The 17,468-nt window shown below is 41.2% G+C and overlaps 3 protein-coding genes across 3 annotated transcripts; 1 reads left to right on the forward strand and 2 right to left on the reverse strand.

Annotated features, from left to right (window-relative positions):
• Positions 1 to 426: 426 nt before the first annotated feature.
• eif3g (eukaryotic translation initiation factor 3, subunit G) lies at positions 427 to 3,493 on the reverse strand. The gene is made up of 10 exons (XM_069148852.1): positions 3,418 to 3,493; positions 3,264 to 3,310; positions 2,547 to 2,635; positions 1,963 to 2,022; positions 1,735 to 1,839; positions 1,431 to 1,626; positions 1,210 to 1,320; positions 978 to 1,114; positions 620 to 726; positions 427 to 536 (listed from the first exon to the last, which is right to left on the reverse strand). Exons 1-10 carry the CDS (start codon positions 3,438 to 3,440, stop codon positions 521 to 523), a joined length of 891 nt encoding a protein of 296 aa, XP_069004953.1. The 5' UTR covers positions 3,441 to 3,493; the 3' UTR covers positions 427 to 520.
• A 1,527-nt stretch (positions 3,494 to 5,020) lies between these two features.
• LOC138197707 (suppressor of SWI4 1 homolog) lies at positions 5,021 to 11,807 on the reverse strand. Its single transcript, XM_069148566.1, has 13 exons — positions 11,619 to 11,807; positions 11,255 to 11,425; positions 10,941 to 11,042; positions 10,792 to 10,842; positions 10,424 to 10,594; positions 10,137 to 10,213; positions 9,705 to 9,812; positions 9,495 to 9,618; positions 9,332 to 9,410; positions 9,017 to 9,146; positions 8,771 to 8,928; positions 8,284 to 8,690; positions 5,021 to 6,245 (listed from the first exon to the last, which is right to left on the reverse strand). Exons 1-13 carry the CDS (start codon positions 11,631 to 11,633, stop codon positions 5,277 to 5,279), a joined length of 2,562 nt encoding a protein of 853 aa, XP_069004667.1. The 5' UTR covers positions 11,634 to 11,807; the 3' UTR covers positions 5,021 to 5,276.
• A 1,405-nt stretch (positions 11,808 to 13,212) lies between these two features.
• Positions 13,213 to 17,441, forward strand: angptl6 (angiopoietin-like 6). The gene is made up of 7 exons (XM_069148847.1): positions 13,213 to 13,492; positions 14,107 to 14,597; positions 14,701 to 14,838; positions 14,939 to 15,146; positions 15,988 to 16,181; positions 16,654 to 16,924; positions 17,023 to 17,441. The coding sequence occupies exons 2-7, from the start codon at positions 14,133 to 14,135 to the stop codon at positions 17,205 to 17,207; spliced, it is 1,461 nt and encodes a 486-aa protein (XP_069004948.1). The 5' UTR covers positions 13,213 to 13,492; positions 14,107 to 14,132; the 3' UTR covers positions 17,208 to 17,441.
• Positions 17,442 to 17,468: the final 27 nt, after the last annotated feature.

Raw genomic sequence — 17,468 nt, forward strand, 5'->3', positions numbered from 1 at the left:
CCACAATTTTTCTAAAATGTTGCCATCTCAGGCCTTTGAAGACTGCGGGACTACTTGGTGTCAATATTGGGTTTGAGAAGTTTGAAGGACTTTAACCTGCCAAGTATTAGAACAACTGGTAAAATGCAATGTACCTTAAATTTAGAGCTGATTTGTATCCACAATTGTTCCTTCCTAGTCTGTTCTCAGCAATGCAGATCAAAACCTTTGAGGTGAAGGACAAGTCACCAGTGACTAGTCTTTACCTGCGGTTAAATACACGGCATTTATCATTTGTCTATTTCTCCCAGTGGCTCTGCTTTCAGGTGGAACACGGATCTTAACGGGACTTTATAGTTTTGAGCGTCACGCCTGTGAATGCAGCTTAAAGTAAAGAACGGAAGATTTAAGTCAGGAAAACAAGAAGGAAAACCAAGACAAAACAAATGTGACAATTACTCTCTTTTATTGAGGTACCAGACATATATTTACCACAACCATAAAATCTGGCATCTTCTTGGAATCTATTCTGTTGAATTCCTCAGTTGTTTGACGGTCTGCAAAGACAGTTAAAATCCATTAGCGACATAAATTAATAACATGCTGATGGCTTAATTGACAAAACGGACAATTAACTCACTTGGCCCATTCAACATTGAGAATAAGATGATCGTATCCAAATCCTGACACTCCTGCGATGGCTCTGGCTGCATCCTCCCGGCGGTGGAAACTGATGAAGGCAAATCCCTGCAGGGAACAAAGCAAGCAGTGAATACGTGAGACAGATGTGCCACGGGGTGATTCTGGTCATTTATCACACAACAATTCTTGGCGGTGCCTGCAAGTTAAATCGGTGCAAAAAGCAGCTCTGTCGCAGTCAATTTACCAGCTGCACTTACAAATGATATATATATATATATATATATATATATATATACCAGGTGAAACGCCGGCTTTAATACTTCCTCTCCGCAGGGCTTTCTAAAATGTGAACTAACCTTTGACTGTCCCGTGTTCTTGTCCTTGGCCAGATAGATCCTTGAGATGGAGCCAAATGGTCTGAAGAGCTCCTGCAGGTCCGTCTCGCGGGTGTCCTCGGACAGGTTGGTCACACGAATGGTGGCGTTGTCATCAGCTGTCGGGTGCAAACGTACGCGGTTTATACTTGGGAATATTCTCCCTGCTGTAAAAACACTCGGGCACAGGATGGATGCGCCGACATCCGCTCACCTCTGCGGTTGGGCTGCATGGACTCCCCTCGCCGCGTGCTTCCGTCCCTCAGACTTGGGGGCACGTACTTCCCAGTCTTGCTCTGTGCGGGTTGCGCCGGCTCTGGCTCCGCTGATGAAATGGACCAAAAAACAAACAAACAAACAAAAAAAGACCACATTAGTCCTGACAACTTTAGGAAGATTGACCACCTGATGAGGTGAAGAGCGAGTTGTTCGTACCGGAGCCAGCAGGCTTATCCTTGTCTCCGGTGGAAAGCCCAAGCTGCTCAGCCAGCTCCTTCTGCATCGGGCCCAGGGTGTCCTTGTACGGACAGCGGGTGGTCCAATGGTCGCCTTTGCAAATACGACAAGACACAATCTTCTGTCCTTTCAGTTTGTTCATGGGATCCTCGTCCTGGTCTTGGGCGTTCAGATCCTGCAAACGGCAACATTTGGCGATCGATTACCAAATCAAAACCATTTTTTAAAAAAGGGGTGTTCGTATAGCAGTTGATAATCTTAACGGGTCGCAATGGGTTCTCACCTCTTTGCTGGAGATGAAAGTCATGAACACATCATCACTGACTGTGGTGGTGGCGACGTTAGGGCCTGGTGCGTCAAACTCCGAGTTACCAAACTTCTTCCAGTTCTGAAACGAGAGGGCAGAATATGACGCGACACCCGACTTTACCCAGAGTTTTGTTTCTTCCAAAGCGAACGCAGCTTTAATTTCGACAATTCACAATTGAACAAATTCCATGTAAAAACAGACCTTCCTCCTGGCAACAGCTTTTGATGCTTTCCTGTTCTCGATCTTGAAGGTTCGCACGATCTAGGGGACAAAAAAAAAAAAAAGATAAACCCAGCAAAGTCATTCATTGATTTAGTTGAACAAGTTTTATTGCTAATGGTAGTAAAAATATATATATATTTATGGGCGTGACAAACTACTGCGGTAATAATTAAGATGTAGGAAAGCCTTGAACGTCTATTCAAAGCGCTGATGGGCGTTGTGGCCGCGAGGGGATGTTTAGTAATTGTCACTCTTGGAATTTATTTTTGTTGATAGCTTCAGAAGAACCAGTTCACAATCATCACAATAACAATGTTATTTTAGCTTTGATAAACTGTGTAAAAAAAACCCCCCAAAAAACAATAACTACAAAACTGCCTAATGATTCAAACAGATTTAGTCCTAGTTTTGACTTTTGAATGGAAAAAAAAACCTGACAAAATGTCAGTCTGGACAATCAAGAGCTTCAACAGTATTTGCGCCCTTTAATGGTGGTCCTATACCAAACGTGCGTGTGTGAACAAACTTAACCGATGAAACGTATTCACGAAACGTAAAATTACCTTGAACTTCTTTCCGTCATCGTCTATTTTATATTCTGTGACAGTTTTAATATTTCCTTTGATGGTTTCCTTGGGGGATGGGAGTGTGCCTGTGAAAAGAACAAGCAGTTTTAGTCAAACTAATTGTTTCTCTTGCCCTCTTCCTGAAGACTTTGTGTGTGTGAGATATATATATATATATATATATATATATATATATATATATATATAAGTCTGTCCAGTAGTTGCAATAGAAAATCCACTATTGAAGCTCCAGAATTTCTCATCTATCGATCACATCTCCAGTTGTGAATTGGTCCCGGGACCCCGCTTCAAACCCGATTAACAATATGCACAAATAAATAAATAAATATAATACACTCGTTTCCGACACGGTAACGTGAATTGGATCAATTCCAGTAGTCTCGTTCATGCCGGTCCGTAATTCAGCTTTCCTCGCTGCTAGCCGTAGTGACGTCACTGTTGGCCGAAGCGCACATCGATTTTTTTTTTTTACATTAAAGGCCGATAAAAATCGTCCATCTGCGTCAAGTCACTCAATCTTCTGATGCACCCTTCTTTTTTTTTTTAACAAAAACAAAAAAAGGTGAGACACCCAGAACTTTACCTGTACGTATATTTTAGCTACAGCATTTTACAGCCCTACAACCACGTGGGAGTGGAAAGACACCAGCGAGCTAGAAATGCTACCGAGCTCATTTTTTTGTTTTGTTTTACCTTCATCCCCTTCCTCCTCCACTTGGTCTGCCCAGCTGGGCTTCGAGCTGGAAAATAAAGAGACAGATACGCAATATTAGATCGATAAAAGACATCCGGTGGGAGCAGATGTTATAAATAAAATTCGGTTTTAAAAGTTAGTAATAACACTCACTCGTCGTATTCAATCGACGGCATCCTCTCGGCTAACGCTGCGCTACAGAAAAGCGGACTCCGTCACCCGTCACACTTCCGGAATCTGAACTTCAAAATAAAAGCATGACGCGTGTCGACCTTTTCACTTCAAAGTAAGAGTCCTGCGTTACATTCTTTATCTTCGATTTGAAACCCCCCCCCCCCCCCCAACATTTCATTAATGTACATAATGTATATAATATATATAGATATATACTGTACTGTATATACTGTGCATTTTATATTTTATATTTTACTGCTATTTTATTGCTTTTCTATTATTCTAGGTAGGTAGGTAGGTAGGTATATACTTTATTAATCCCCGAGGGGAAATTTTTTCGCCACAGCAGCATACATACAGAAGCAATAATAGAAACAATAGAATAAAATAATAGAATAGAATAATATAATAGAAAAGCAATAAAATAAAATAGCAGTAAATAGCAGTAAAAAATATAAATATAAAATGCACAGTATATACAGTATATATACAGTACATTATATATCTATATATATTATATACAACAAACCAATAAACACAGTCAACATATATATATATATGTATATATATACATACAGTACAGTATATATCTATATATATAATATACAAGCAACCAAGATTCTATTATTATCTTATTGCTTCCTGTATGCTGCTGTAGCGAAAAAATTTTCCCCTCGGGGATTAATAAAGAAAGTAACTACCTACCTACACATTAATATTACTTTCGCTTCACCCTTTTAATGCTTTGAGTCAAATTTGCATAAAATGTCTTGTCAACTTGTGAAGGCATACCCAGAGTAAACTGAAAGCTGTCCTTGAACCATTTGTGTACAAGCATGAGGTTGGTCTCTATTGAAAGGAAACACTCTAAAGTTATATCCCCAACAGTCAGAGTCACTATAAATGTTACTGGCACTGAGTTATACAAGTTTGAACACACACACACAGGTTTTTTTTAATTTTTTTATTCTTGCCTGAACTGCCCCCGGACACCCGCTAACCCTGGGGTCAGAATCTCATTGGCTATACAAAGCGTCAATCATTGCCAGCTTGTGAGTCTGGAGACAGGAATTAAAAGGTCCTATTGGCTCAGTGAGCTGTCAATTAAACTGCTGTACTTTTTTTTTTTTCCCCACAAAATATTTTTTGTTATATTTCCCTTATTTATGTTTTTCTGGTCAGGATTGCATGAATACTTTCATAATTTTACATTTCTTAAAATCTTTGAAAAACTATCGAAAAACAAATTTGAGAACTGCTTGTGTCCACTAATGTGAGTAATAGGTTTCAAGTCAACTTTGATTGCTTCATTTGTAAACCACTTCCTCAGAAAGAACCTCAGAAAGAAATGAATTGAATAATTTTATTAAGCTTGTTTTTTTTACCCTAAGGGAGTGACGCCTCTCATTTAATCACATTTAACAAGACACAATTGTATTCAATTATATCTAATTAAATGTGATTGTGTTTTTGTTATAGACAATAGAAAACGTGAGGACTTCAATGCAATGAAGAAAAATAGATAGACACAAACTACATTAGCATACATAATGAATTAAAATCAAAACTGAGTCAGTGGATATTAATAGTTCTTCAGTCTAACTTTTATTCTTGATATGTGGCCAGAAAGAAAGTTGAAGATCACAGATTACAGTACATTACAGTAAAAAAGCTTATGTTTCAAAGTTAAAAAATACAGCACAGTAACATTTAGCAAAAAGAAATATAATCCCAAAAGAAGTGTAATCTGCCTTGTGAAGAATTTCTTTGTACAATTTGCTACCGTTTTTCAGCATGAAGTAAACATGGTTCACACAAAAGCCACCAAGCAAGCAGTGCTACTTCCTCACCGTCCCCCTGATTCTGTCCTCTGGGCTCTTCCCACAACACGCTACTCTTATACTGTCGAACACAGCCATGTAAAGTATCGGATGGATACACATGTTCAGAGTTGCCAGTCCCTTCGACACCTGATACATGTGATAGACGTAACAGTGAAGGTTGTCGGGATCCCGGATTCTCCGATAAAAGTGATAGATCTGGGTGATGTGATAAGGCAGAAAGGAAATGATATACAGCACAAGCACTGATGACACTAACAAGGCAACCTTGCGTTTCTCAAGAGTGGTTATGCTGACATTTTTCCACACTACCCAAATCACCCCGCAGTAAGAAGTGAGCGTGACCAGAAAGGGAAGGAGACACCCAAACACGGCAAGAAACAGTTTGTAGATGAAGTGAGACATTTCCTTTTCAGAATTCTTGTTACAGATGGACACACACAACATGTTGTTATTGTGCTCATTGGGGCATTGAGAGGCAAACATGAAGACAGGGCAGGAAATGACTCCTACGACAATCCAGACGATGCCACTGAGGGCCTTGGCGTGGGCCGGCCTCACGTGCGAGCGGGTGAAGAAGGGAAAAACGAGGGCCACACATCGGTTCACACTTATCGCCATGATGAAGAAGATGCTGACGTACAAGTTGCAGGTGAAAAGAAACCTCTCCATTTTACACACAGCGTCTCCGAACAGCCAGTGTTTCCCCAGTGAGTAGTAGACAATGAGCAGAGGCAGGGTCAGGACATACAGCAGGTCACTGATGGCCAGGTTAAAGGACAGGACAACGCCGGTGTGCCAGTTCCTTCTCTCTCTGACCACTAGGAGCCAGAGGGCGAACAGGTTTCCCGCCAGGGCCACAAGGAACTCGACCCCATACATAGCAGGCAGCACTCGTGTCTGAAACTTCTCGCATTCTGAGAAGTTTAGCACCATCTTCAAGGTAATTTTGTTATTCAGCTGCTTTTACCTTGTCTTAATGTCCAATATCTGTAAACAAAGTATGTTGAAGTCACATTAAATTTGTACACAATGAAGTAAAATTCATATATGATTTTTGTGGTTAAGTAAGGGAAGATAGGAAAGCTATTCAAAAAACTATTTAAAAAAAACAACAAAAAAACCCCAAAAACAATAGGCAACAGAGTGAAACGTTACATTTTTGAAAATGCCACAAAGTTGTGACACAGATTTGATTTAATAAGAAGAAAAGCAGAAATGAAAACGATCGTTTTCACTTACTGAGAGGCAGATGTGCAGTGCGCTGTAATATGAAGACTTGTGCTGAGAGCTAATTTCTTATATACAGATATCAGTAGAAGAAGCACGAGATACCAGCCAACCCACAGCCAACGATAAGAGAGATAGAGACGGGGAGAGCTCAGACAAACCTTAAAGTCACTTCCTCCTACCCTCTGCAAACATTTCTCAATTTGAAGAAGCAAAACCATGACGACAAAAATGGCATGCTTTTGCAAAAACATGGGCCATAAATAGTCAGCTTTTAGTGGTAGTCATAGAACAACTTATTGATCAAGAGATTTCTCATTTCAAATGTGATGTCAGGACAGAGTTGCTGCTGCATCAAGTTTCGGGAACTAATTACACTTTTTTTGACACATCAGAGCAGACAGGAAAGCAGCACAAGCCTGTTTATCTGACTTGTGTCAGAAATAACTCTGAAAAATACACCATTATTTTTTTAGGATACTTTTGCACCTACTTGTGAGAATGTATATCCTCTAGAGATGTATGGTCCCATCTTGTATTAAAGACGTTCCTCCTACCAGGACTGCAAATTAAGACAAATACTGTAGTCTATCACAGTTATAAAATAACATGTGCATTATCTTTACTCTTCAGACATGAAGTCTTCCGGACATGGAACATTTCCCCCCTAAAAAAAGCCTTTCTGTGTCTGCTGATTATCGAAAGGCTCAGTTTCTTTAATTAAATGAGGTCCGGTTGCAGCTGACCCTCCTGTTGTGTTCCCAGTCCAGAATGACCCATTACACCTGATTATAAATCCATAATAATACCTCCAGTATATTATCACCCAGTTGTATATCTTTTTTATTTTATTTTTCTATATCAATTTTAATTCAATTCAAATCAATTTATTTCAAATGGGCTTTATTTGTGTGATTTAAAAGCAATTTTGGCCTAAGAACAATATGGGCCAAATGTTTGGACAGTGCACAATAACCCATTATAACGCACAATACTGCTATTTTATTGCTTTCTATTATTCTATTATTATCTTATTGCTTGGTGTGTGTGTAACTTATCCCCAGCTTCATAATTATCCCCAATTTAATGAAAATTATCCAAATGAATTTTGGATGTCAGATATAGTCTGACAGAAACACAACAGAAGGGTTAACATTGTTTCTTCCTGCTCATCAGCACGAAGAGAAGCGGCGTGCTACATAATGCGACAGGCAGCTTTTTTTTTTCTTCTACTTTCCTTGTAACGAAGTGGGCAACTGTTCTTATGGTGGTGACTGTGAAAATCGTATTTCTCTGTAAATAGATTAAAATAATTTTTTGGGGGAAAGACAGGTTTTCAGTTTAATTACCTGACCGGCAACAGTAACTAAGAAAGTGATAACCGTACCTGCTCGATGCTTTCTTAAAATTAAAATGTCTGAATTCATCATCTTTTCGCCAGCTTCCAAAACAAAGGACAAAAACTGATTAAAAGGAGGCATGTTGGCATCCTATTTATTCATATATTGAGTGGCACCTTTATATTCAAAGATGTGAGTTTTGACAAGAACATGTTTTCATAAAAATGACAAACCAACCAAACATTTAGTTTCTGCAATGAACTCCAGTTGTAAAGCTGATTTATAAAAAAATATCAGACATGTTTTGTCTTTGTTGCTCAACAGTCTCTCAAGCAACATCCATCGCCAGCTGAGCAAACGCACGTTTGCTGCCATCTGCTGCTTCAGTGTGGTACTGCAGCCAAAGTCCAGGTTCAGAGAGAAGACAGAGTTCAGCCTTTTCCTTTCCTCTGCTTGAAGCCTTGCTTTGTTCCCGCACCTTTCTTCTTGAAGCCCATCTTGCCTTTGGATTTGAAGGGTCTGTCCTTATTATTCGTCCCATCAAATTTCTTTCTCCCACTAAATTTATTGTCCCTATCCCCAGGTTTCTTTCCTCTGAACGGCTTTCCTCCAGGCCTCATTTTCTTTCCAAAAGATTTCTCCCCGTCCCTGGGTTTGCTCCATCCTTTTCTCTGCTGGTCTTTTCCCGTTTTGTCTCTGTGCTGTCCTCCTGGACCTTTTCTCTTTGGTGATTTGGAATCTCTGTCTTTTCCAAAAGGTTTACCAGGGGACAGCTTCCTCTTCTTAGCAGGTCCATGAGACTTGTCTGAGCCCCACCTCCTCTTGGCAGCCGGGAACATGTCTGCACAGAAACCATTGTGGTCAATAAAGGAATTGAAAAAAAACACCACAGACCAAATGTTTTAAAGAAGTTCTATTCACCTTCATCTGGCTCCTCTCCTACAGCCTGCCTGTAGTACTCCACCTCATCATCAGATTCAACAGCAGCTGGTTGATTGTCCTGCATCCCCGGATCCTCCACCTCACTGTCCTCCTCAGCTTCAGCACGTTTCCTCTTGATGCCTTCCAGACTCTTTTTCCTGGGAGGAGATGAACAAACCGTTTTACACTTCAACCAGGTGACAAATGGACATAACGGAGGGGTCAAATTATTTCGGGTCAAATTACTTGTTCTCTTTTTGTTTCTCTTTCTTCTGAGCAACATTCTGCTCCTGGTTTTTCCTGCGATCCTCCTTCTCTTTAATCTGGGCCTCCTTCCTGTTCAGGATCTCCTGCAGCTCCTCCTCCGTCTTGGCGACTGCGAGCATGGCACGGGACAAAAATTAACGAACAGTTTGTTCCGGGTTCACGGAAACAAAGTGAGCTCCGGATGCATCAGTAAGCGTTTACTTTTGGGGAGAAATCATAGAAATCATATTGCTTCTGTCATCATGTACACCTGAACACAAGAAGAATAAATTCAAGAGGAAGGAATGTACTCACTCATCGAATGATAACACACGTTCCCCTCGCCCATCCCTTCTTGAATCTTCATCAGCTGCAGAGTCATGCGGGGACCGATCTAAGGACAACAAATGTAACATTAAGCTGCCACCCAAGCGTCACCGAAGTAGTTCCCAAAATCTCGCTCCCTCTGTGTACTCACTTCGGTCAAACGGACAGCACTCTGTTGGGACGCCATGTTGCCTCTTCCAGAGTAGACCTGCGGCAGCTCGGTTATGTTGTGCTCCCCATCTTGTTCGGCTTCGCTTTCTGAAAGGTTTGCTCCCCTGAGAGTCCAGAACATTTTTTTTTTTTCATCAGACAACACACCACACTACTGATTCCGCAACAGCTACTTTCACAAGACCCTCACTTCATCATCAGCTCACTGATATCCTCGAACTTGCTCATGTTCGGGAACTTCTCCTGCATGAGCTTCTTGACGCCGCGGCTCATTCCCACCGGGACGACCTTCAGGCTGCTGCGGGTTGGGAACATGAACACGTCGGTCAGTTTGACATCTCGACAATAAATAGCAGAAGCGTGTTTTTAAAGTGCGGTGGCCCATCAGTGCGTTTACTTTGGACAAACATCACAGAACAGTCAAGTCAAAGTCTGTCATCATCTGAGGCCAACTATCATTTCAAAAGATTTTTTTATTTATTTATTTTTACAATTTTTTTTTTTTTTATTAATGCAAAAATGTGATTTGAGTTCAGGTATGCAGCTGCAAAGTTGTCGTCTTCTTGTTTAGAAGACTCTTGCGATCATTTACTAATTTAAATGTTAAATATTTTGTACTCACTAATGTCGAAATTCGATTTCCTGGGTCACCGGGTTGTAATCTAGCAGCACACACCTCTTGATGTTGTTGAGGCTGACCTGAAAACATAATCATTTATCAGCAGAACTCAAAGAGTTCGGCTTTCACGGCAGCGAATGACTCACTGGTACAAGAATCAGAAAGCGTTTACTTTTTGACAAATCTTCACAGGAACTCAGAAGACTATACTTTCATCATGACAACAAGGCCTTGAACCTCGAGTCCACCAAAGTGACAATAAAGCTACAGTTTCACTGGAAAAAACATACCTTGTGCACATTAATGGAGGGAAACATGTTTTGGAACATGGTGGCCATGAGTTTGACCTGCATGCCATCCGACCCAAAGTTATTGAGGATGAGTAGCGGATGATGCGTGAACTGCTGTTCGTGCATCCTGTGCTTCTTCAGGGATGAAACCACATCTTTGATGAGACCGTACTGAAAAAGAAGTTAAAAAAAAAAGGTCCTTATTAGAGCGGGGAGACGTTCAGAAGTAAATCGGGCTTTGACAATTTGGGTACATCAGATCGTTTACTTTGAAAAACATCACTTCACAATCAAAATTGTAATCGTCATCATCTGAACCCATCGTAGTGTCGAACAAATTTTTTTACACGGGAGTTATAGATATTTACCTTGAGGACTCTGAAATGAAGCATGGGACCTTTGGGAAGTCGAGCAAGCCTCTAAAGGAGGGACAAGATAAACGAGTTACCGGATTGATAGAAGCGCCGGCTTAACATCACCAAATGACAAAGAAGTTAATGCACTCCTGTCATCTCACCATGTTGATACTGCTGGGTGTTTTGCTGAAGATCATGAAGTGCGTCACTCCCAGTTGTCCTGCGATGGCCACAAAGTCCTTCAGCACATTCTTTTTCCTAATCTGTTTTTTTTTTTTATTACCCCCCCCCCCCAAAAAAAAAAAAAGAAAAAAAAAAAAAAAGTGTGTTTGATGAAATATCTCAGGCAAAATAATAAATAAATATAATATAATATATATCCAAATGTTTCATCTAGGCTTGTGAAGCTGTCTAAAGCACCACGTCCCTACCCCCTTTTGTTACTGACATGCAGCAGAAGCTTTTACAGACGGACCTTCAGAGACTCTGCGGTGTAGGGCTCCATGACTCTCCGCATGTCCAGGATGAGCTGCCCCACGTTTTTGCCAACCTGACCCCGGTTAAAGACGAAGGAGTGGGGCACAGCTGCGTACGTCTCCTCGGCCACGTGGTTGGCTACTGCTCGGGCTTTCTTCTGGTTCTTCGTCTTGAGGAGCACAACGTTCACGTATTTAAGCGTCGCGAAAACACGTGATCCTTGACCGACCGCTCAAAGTTAGCTTCACTGTTCACTACAGCCCAGAAACTATATTATTAAATATATTGTTTTTAAACAAATGAACAACAATGAAATGCCCTCTTTAATATTAGCACCCTGCTAAGCGAAGGCCGGTACTTACCTTAGATTTCCCCATTTTTCGGCACGACGTGGAGCGGTTGAATCTATTCAACTAACTCGCAATAATTATTGTTAAGCAATTTTTGAGCTCCTAAGTAGGATTCATTATTGTAGTAAAATGCTGTCAACAACAGTTCTAAACCCTCAACTTCGAAGTCAACGCAACACCTTCCACATGGCTCGATCGCTGCGTGTCACACACTAATATGTCCGTGTTTCCCACGTGGCTGTTGTTTCCTGACAGGCATAGATCCGGTGGTGACATTTTCATTGCAGCCTCCAGTGGGCAGAAAACAAACGTGACAATAACATCGTTTTTTAAAATAAACCATAGGCCTATAATACACTATAAAATGTATGTTTATTAGATTTTAATCATTCGACAGATATGACTACAAAACTGAATAAGTAGAGAAACAAACAACAAAAGCCTAATTTATTTTATTAATTCATTTATGCATCCATACATTTGGGATTATTTTGAAAGGCAAGTATGAGTTGCAGTTCCAATTATTACATTTCAATAAGCCATGAATAAGTGTAATTCCTACCTCCAGTTAATTACAGATGTAGAAAATTTATTCAAGAGTGTCAATAAAGAGTGGGGCAAGAAAAAAAAAAAGAAGAAAACATGTATTTGTTTTATTTTGGAGAGCAGAGGGAACTAAAATCGCAAAATGTTATCATTACCAGAATATGACAGGAGGCACAGGCAGTGTTGCAGTGTTGCACTGCCTGTGTCTGTGTCTGTGAAACCACAGCAAAAGAAAAAACAATTAGGGTGTGGCTTTTTATAACTGGCTTCAACCTCATCGCTGTCTGTTAACAGCAGATATTCCTGAAAGGAAACTGACATAATACCAAATATTCTGGCTCATGTTGTTATGTGAACTGTGCCTTTCAAAATTCTAATCTGACCCTACAATAATGAACGTGGTGCAAAACCTGTTACACTGAAATTATTAAATCGTCTGATTCAGTGATGAGATTACTGGCCACCGAACATGTTATAAAACCAAATTTAAACATGAACATCAGCAGCAGCACAAGCAGCTAGACACCATCAGTTAAATAATTAGCTTCTTTTTTTTTTCTTTCTTTTATGTGATGGCACAATCTGTTCCAACCTCAAAACTGATGACCTTTCATATCAGAGACTGGGTGTGACCATCAGTGCAACAAAATAGACACACGATAACAAAGCTGTTTGGTCAGATGATTATCATAGCAGTGCTGCAGCAGCCTTCTCTACGGGGTAATTCACAAATGAAACAAGGACACTTTTTCTGACATAATGTAATAAATGTGAACATGAGAAATATTCCAGCTGAACAACCAGAGGGCATAAAGGCCAGGAATCGAACTACAGATGTTTCAGAAATGGGGTGAAAGTTCAAACCAGCATTATACCACCCCACATTAATTCAGGTCTTTGTGGGATAGAGTCTATGGCAAGATAGCAGGCGGATGGCAGAGGGAGGAGACATCCCAGATTCCTGCACCGAGCACCCAGCTAAACAAGTCCAGGGAGGCGGTGTCATTAGGAGAGTTTGTAATTAGTTGTCGCCTTCTCCAGAGATCCTCAGACAGAAACTCCGGAGATGAAGAAGTCGTGCACTTCCTGACAAAACCTCGTTGCCATCCTGCTTTGTTTTTTTCTTGAGATACATTTTCACCCCAAATCTCTATACTCTGAGTTTTAAATTCAACATTTACAGAGGACAACGTTTAATCTGGAAGAAGCAGCTTGTTTATGCAACTCCTCATCATTTCTGAACATGTGATTTTTGAAAAGTAAATTTCACATCTTTGTGTTCTGGGAGCTGCCTCAACACACTGGAGAAGGAGAAAGACATCCAAAACACATTTACCACAGTAAGTTATGAATGGTCTCACTCTTTTCAGTACAATGCTTTTTTTTTAGGTACACAGAAATGTGCTTGCACCTTTTACAGCCATATCAATAGCCAGTTAAATCATTACAATACATACTGCTAATAGTCTTTGCCAGAAAATAATCTTTTAAGAATAAGAGAATTAATTCTCAAATAGCAGAGAATCAATAGTATATTAGGATATAGTAAAAAAAATATTGTGTGACTTGTGGACGAATACAACCATTAATGGTACCATTAAAGTATATCCGTGAATTGTACATTTTTCAGTCAGATGTCGGTGTATTTGCATTGTTTATGGTGTTGACCGTGGTTGTTGTGGCTGCATGTGGAACTAACTGCTCTGTTGACTGTGAGATGGAGCACTGTTTATTCTGGCTGGGTTGTGTTGACTGTTGTCCCCTCAGTGTTGACCTGCTAAGTTCCAGCCAGGGAGGGAAATGTGTGTACTTTAACTTTGCTATGAAACATCTGGTGAACAGTCAAGACCCAAATGACACTTTTTTTTTTACTTGAATACAAAATGTATGTCTCTGTGAAGTGTTGGGAATGTTATTGCTGTGGTGATTATAATTATGTCTTCTTCTCTACCAGGGTGTCCTAAGAGGTCTAACAGATTCATGGAGAAAACACTGACGATAGGTCTGACTCTTTACCTTATTCTTTGTGTGGACATACCAGAAGCTGGAGGACAGAAGGAGGGGGCCAATGGCGAAAACAAACGTTCATCACGTTCTTCAGAGACAAAAGCAGGGCGTTGCTCCTACACCTTCATTGTCCCACAGCAAAAACTGACAGGGGCACTGTGTTTGAACACGCAGGCTGCTACTACCAATCACTCAGAGGTGGCAGCGCTGCGGGCGGAGCTCAAATGGCAACAGGAACAGCTAGAGAAGCTCCGGGGCCAACTGGAACAGGAAGGGGCCCTTGCCATTGAGGTAAGAGCCCTGCGCAAAGAGAGTAGCAGCATGAATTCCCGCATTGCTCAGCTCTACGCCCAGCTGCTACAAGAAGTTATACACAAGAAAGACCTGGCTTTGGAGCAGCAAAGGGTGGAGAACCTCCTGTTGAATGCAACAACACAGGTGAGCCAAGAACTGCAGTGTTGATGTGTGAATCCTGCTACATCTTATTTGAATTATAATCAAACTCTTCCTTATGCCATCTGTGGGTGGTGGGACATCTCAGGCATTGCAGGTTTCCAGTAATTACAGGGAGCTGGAGAAGAAATATGGAGCCCTCACGTCCATGATGAGCTCCCAGAACCAGTTTATTGCCCAGTTGGAGAAGCAGTGCCAGTGCAGGGACTCCACCCAGCCCTCTATGGTAGGGAACAAACCGTGGTTTACCAGATACAGTTTCATACCGGCCGGGTTTGTACACAGGAACTCAACATGGTGTGCTATTTTTGTGTTGGTCTGAACAGGTGATGACTGAACCACCAAAAACCCAGTCTAACGTGCATCCTAATTACAGCTCTGATGCCAGCGAAATGACCAACGATGTTCAAAGGGACCAAAGTGCTCCTCAACCACAGCAGGACAAAACAGGGGGAGTTCAATCCATTCCCGCCACTATCACCAGCACTCCTACAGACCCTCCCTACATTAGCTTCCCTGTCACAAAAACTCCAGGTAGTGTAAAGCATCACACAGCAGCATCGGATTAGACTCAAACCTGTGTGTGCAAGTGTGTCAATTTTCTGTCAGAGTTATTTGACTGCATAGATAAGCAACAGAAGCTGATGGAGTCAGTGACCAGCTGGTTGGTGGGAGTCCTATCTCTGTGGGAAGGCCTAAACAATGTTTAAAGCAGCCAGCAGCTCTTATCAGAGCACAGACCACTTTATAATGAAGACGTACATGTAACCACAGCATTTGCTTGAGCTTTAAATGACACTTCTCGTGTGAAGTAGCACAACTGGAATGCTTGAAATTACAAACCAGAGCATTTGAGCTGTCCTTCTGACAAGTTAGCAGAACCATAGTGAATCAACACTTCCTAAACAGAGTGATGAAAGAACGCACATTGCCACATCTTGTCCGTTTGATTCTGCTTGTCATGACAGACCATTAGGCATTATCGCTCGATGTGGGAGATTTTCCTCTATGTATACATTTTGTCTGTGTTCATCTTATCACTGTGACATGAGACACTAAACATGTTCAGGGGGAAAAATTCTTTAGTTCCAAATAGATAAACTGAAGACCTTTGCTGTCAGAATTATAAGATCAAGCCTCTGTAATACTGCTGATTTAATGTCAGTGTAAAAGCAATGAAAACAAATCCTCTGAAGTGATGAACTCTATTTCAAAGTTTGTCAATGAAAAAAAAGGCTTTTCAGTATTATATTTTCCATATTATTACCTTAATAGTGTTGATTTTCAAAATGTTTTGCACTTGTAATATTACATTATACATCTGTTTAATGTTTTTTTCCCACTCTCACTTGGTTGCATATTACCCTCGTCTCAGGGCCATGGCGGGACTGCCAGCATGTGCTGGAATCAGGTGAGACCACCAGCGGGATCTACCTGCTCCGCCCGCAGAGTGCCAACCGACTCCTGCAGGCCTGGTGTGAGCAGAGTCGGGCTCAGGGAGGGTGGACGGTCATCCAGAGGAGACAGGATGGGTCAGTCAACTTCTTCAGGACCTGGGAGCAGTATAAGGTCATTTCATGTGCCTTTAAAGACTGAAAACAGGAGTTGATTATTCTTTTTATGGCAGAAACAACACTATCTATGAGTGGATCTATGAGTCTGTATTCAACCTGTTGATGGTCTGAAAGCCAAAACTGTTCACATGTTTGTGGAGATGAGGAATGAGAGAATCACTGAAGACAGTAGGAGTTATCCTCCATGAATGTTTGTACAAAATGATCATTTTCCATTCAATAGTTATTAAAAGTTATTATCATTAGTTATTAATATCATAGCTAATATTTTACAGGTGAAAGACGCGCACATTGGCTGCGAGCATCACAAGAGGAAAAGTATGATTACAGTTCATTCTGAGGGGGGCATTAATGCATTCACCAGCTTGGCAACCCGTCCAGTAATTGCCAGACATTGCTAACGCCACAGTCATAATTTAAAATCAGAGTGTAAATTATAATTAAACCAGACTATTGGTGTGTTACAGCAAGGCTTTGGGAACCTCGATGGAGAGTACTGGCTCGGCCTGGAACACCTCTACTGGCTGACCAAACAGGGCCAGTATAAGTTACGGGTGGCCCTGGAGGACTGGCAGGGCCGGCAGGTGTTTGCTGAGTATGATAGCTTCAACCTGGAGCCAGAAACTGACGGGTACCGTCTGCGGTTAGGACAATACCACGGCAACGCAGGGGACTCCCTGTCATGGCACAACAACAAGGCCTTCACCACTTTGGATCGAGACAAGGACAGCTACATGGGTCTGCTCTTCCTCTGGTCCTGTTTGATAGCTCTTCTGCTGTATGATGATTTTTTTCTGGTTATAACTTTTTTCTCTTTTCTTCTGTTGTGTCATCAGGTAATTGTGCTCATTACCAGAAAGGAGGCTGGTGGTATCACATGTGTGCCCACTCCAACCTGAACGGGGTGTGGTATCGAGGTGGACACTACCGAAGCCGCTACCAGGATGGGGTCTACTGGGCGGAGTTCCACGGAGGGTCCTACTCCCTCAAACTAGTTTCCATGATGATCAAACCCACATAACATAGTTGCATAATGGACATGAGAAGGAAAATAATGCAGAAGATTCTCCGATATATGTAGAGAGAGTTAAACAATGTTAGCTTTTCACTGTGTTCGATAAATGAATTGTTTTGACATGAATCCAGTCAGTGACATGTGTATAAGCTGTGAATCGCTGGGTGATGACTAACATGTAACAAATTGACAAATCTGCTCTGTGTTGCAATTCCCTGCCAAAATTGTCTGTTTTCCACTTTGTACGTTTCAATAAAATTATGTAAA

This window comes from Embiotoca jacksoni, unplaced genomic scaffold, assembly GCF_022577435.1.
Source record: "Embiotoca jacksoni isolate LCO1_2020_lvr unplaced genomic scaffold, fEmbJac1.0.p SCAF_15, whole genome shotgun sequence".
NCBI classification, from domain to species: Eukaryota; Metazoa; Chordata; class Actinopteri; family Embiotocidae; genus Embiotoca; species Embiotoca jacksoni.

Bases quoted from the DNA above. Each gene is read 5' to 3' on its own strand.
- eif3g (XM_069148852.1), bottom strand. From the start codon at position 3,440: ATGCCGTCGATTGAATACGACGA. The intron at 1,627-1,734 runs GTGAGAACCCAT...TGCCGTTTGCAG, and splicing joins CTTTCATCTCCAGCAAAGAG to GATCTGAACGCCCAAGACCA. The intron at 1,115-1,209 runs GTGAGCGGATGT...TGCACCCGACAG, and splicing joins CATGCAGCCCAACCGCAGAG to CTGATGACAACGCCACCATT.
- LOC138197707 (XM_069148566.1), bottom strand. The intron at 10,595-10,791 runs GTAAATATCTAT...CTTCTTTTTCAG, and splicing joins TTCATTTCAGAGTCCTCAAG to TACGGTCTCATCAAAGATGT. The intron at 6,246-8,283 runs TGAACTCTGTCT...AAGACAAGGTAA, and splicing joins AGCAGAGGAAAGGAAAAGGC to AAGCAGCTGAATAACAAAAT.
- angptl6 (XM_069148847.1), top strand. From the start codon at position 14,133: ATGGAGAAAACACTGACGATAGGTCTGACTCTTTACCTTATTCTTTGT. The intron at 14,598-14,700 runs GTGAGCCAAGAA...GGGACATCTCAG, and splicing joins TGTTGAATGCAACAACACAG to GCATTGCAGGTTTCCAGTAA. The intron at 14,839-14,938 runs GTAGGGAACAAA...TGGTCTGAACAG, and splicing joins ACTCCACCCAGCCCTCTATG to GTGATGACTGAACCACCAAA.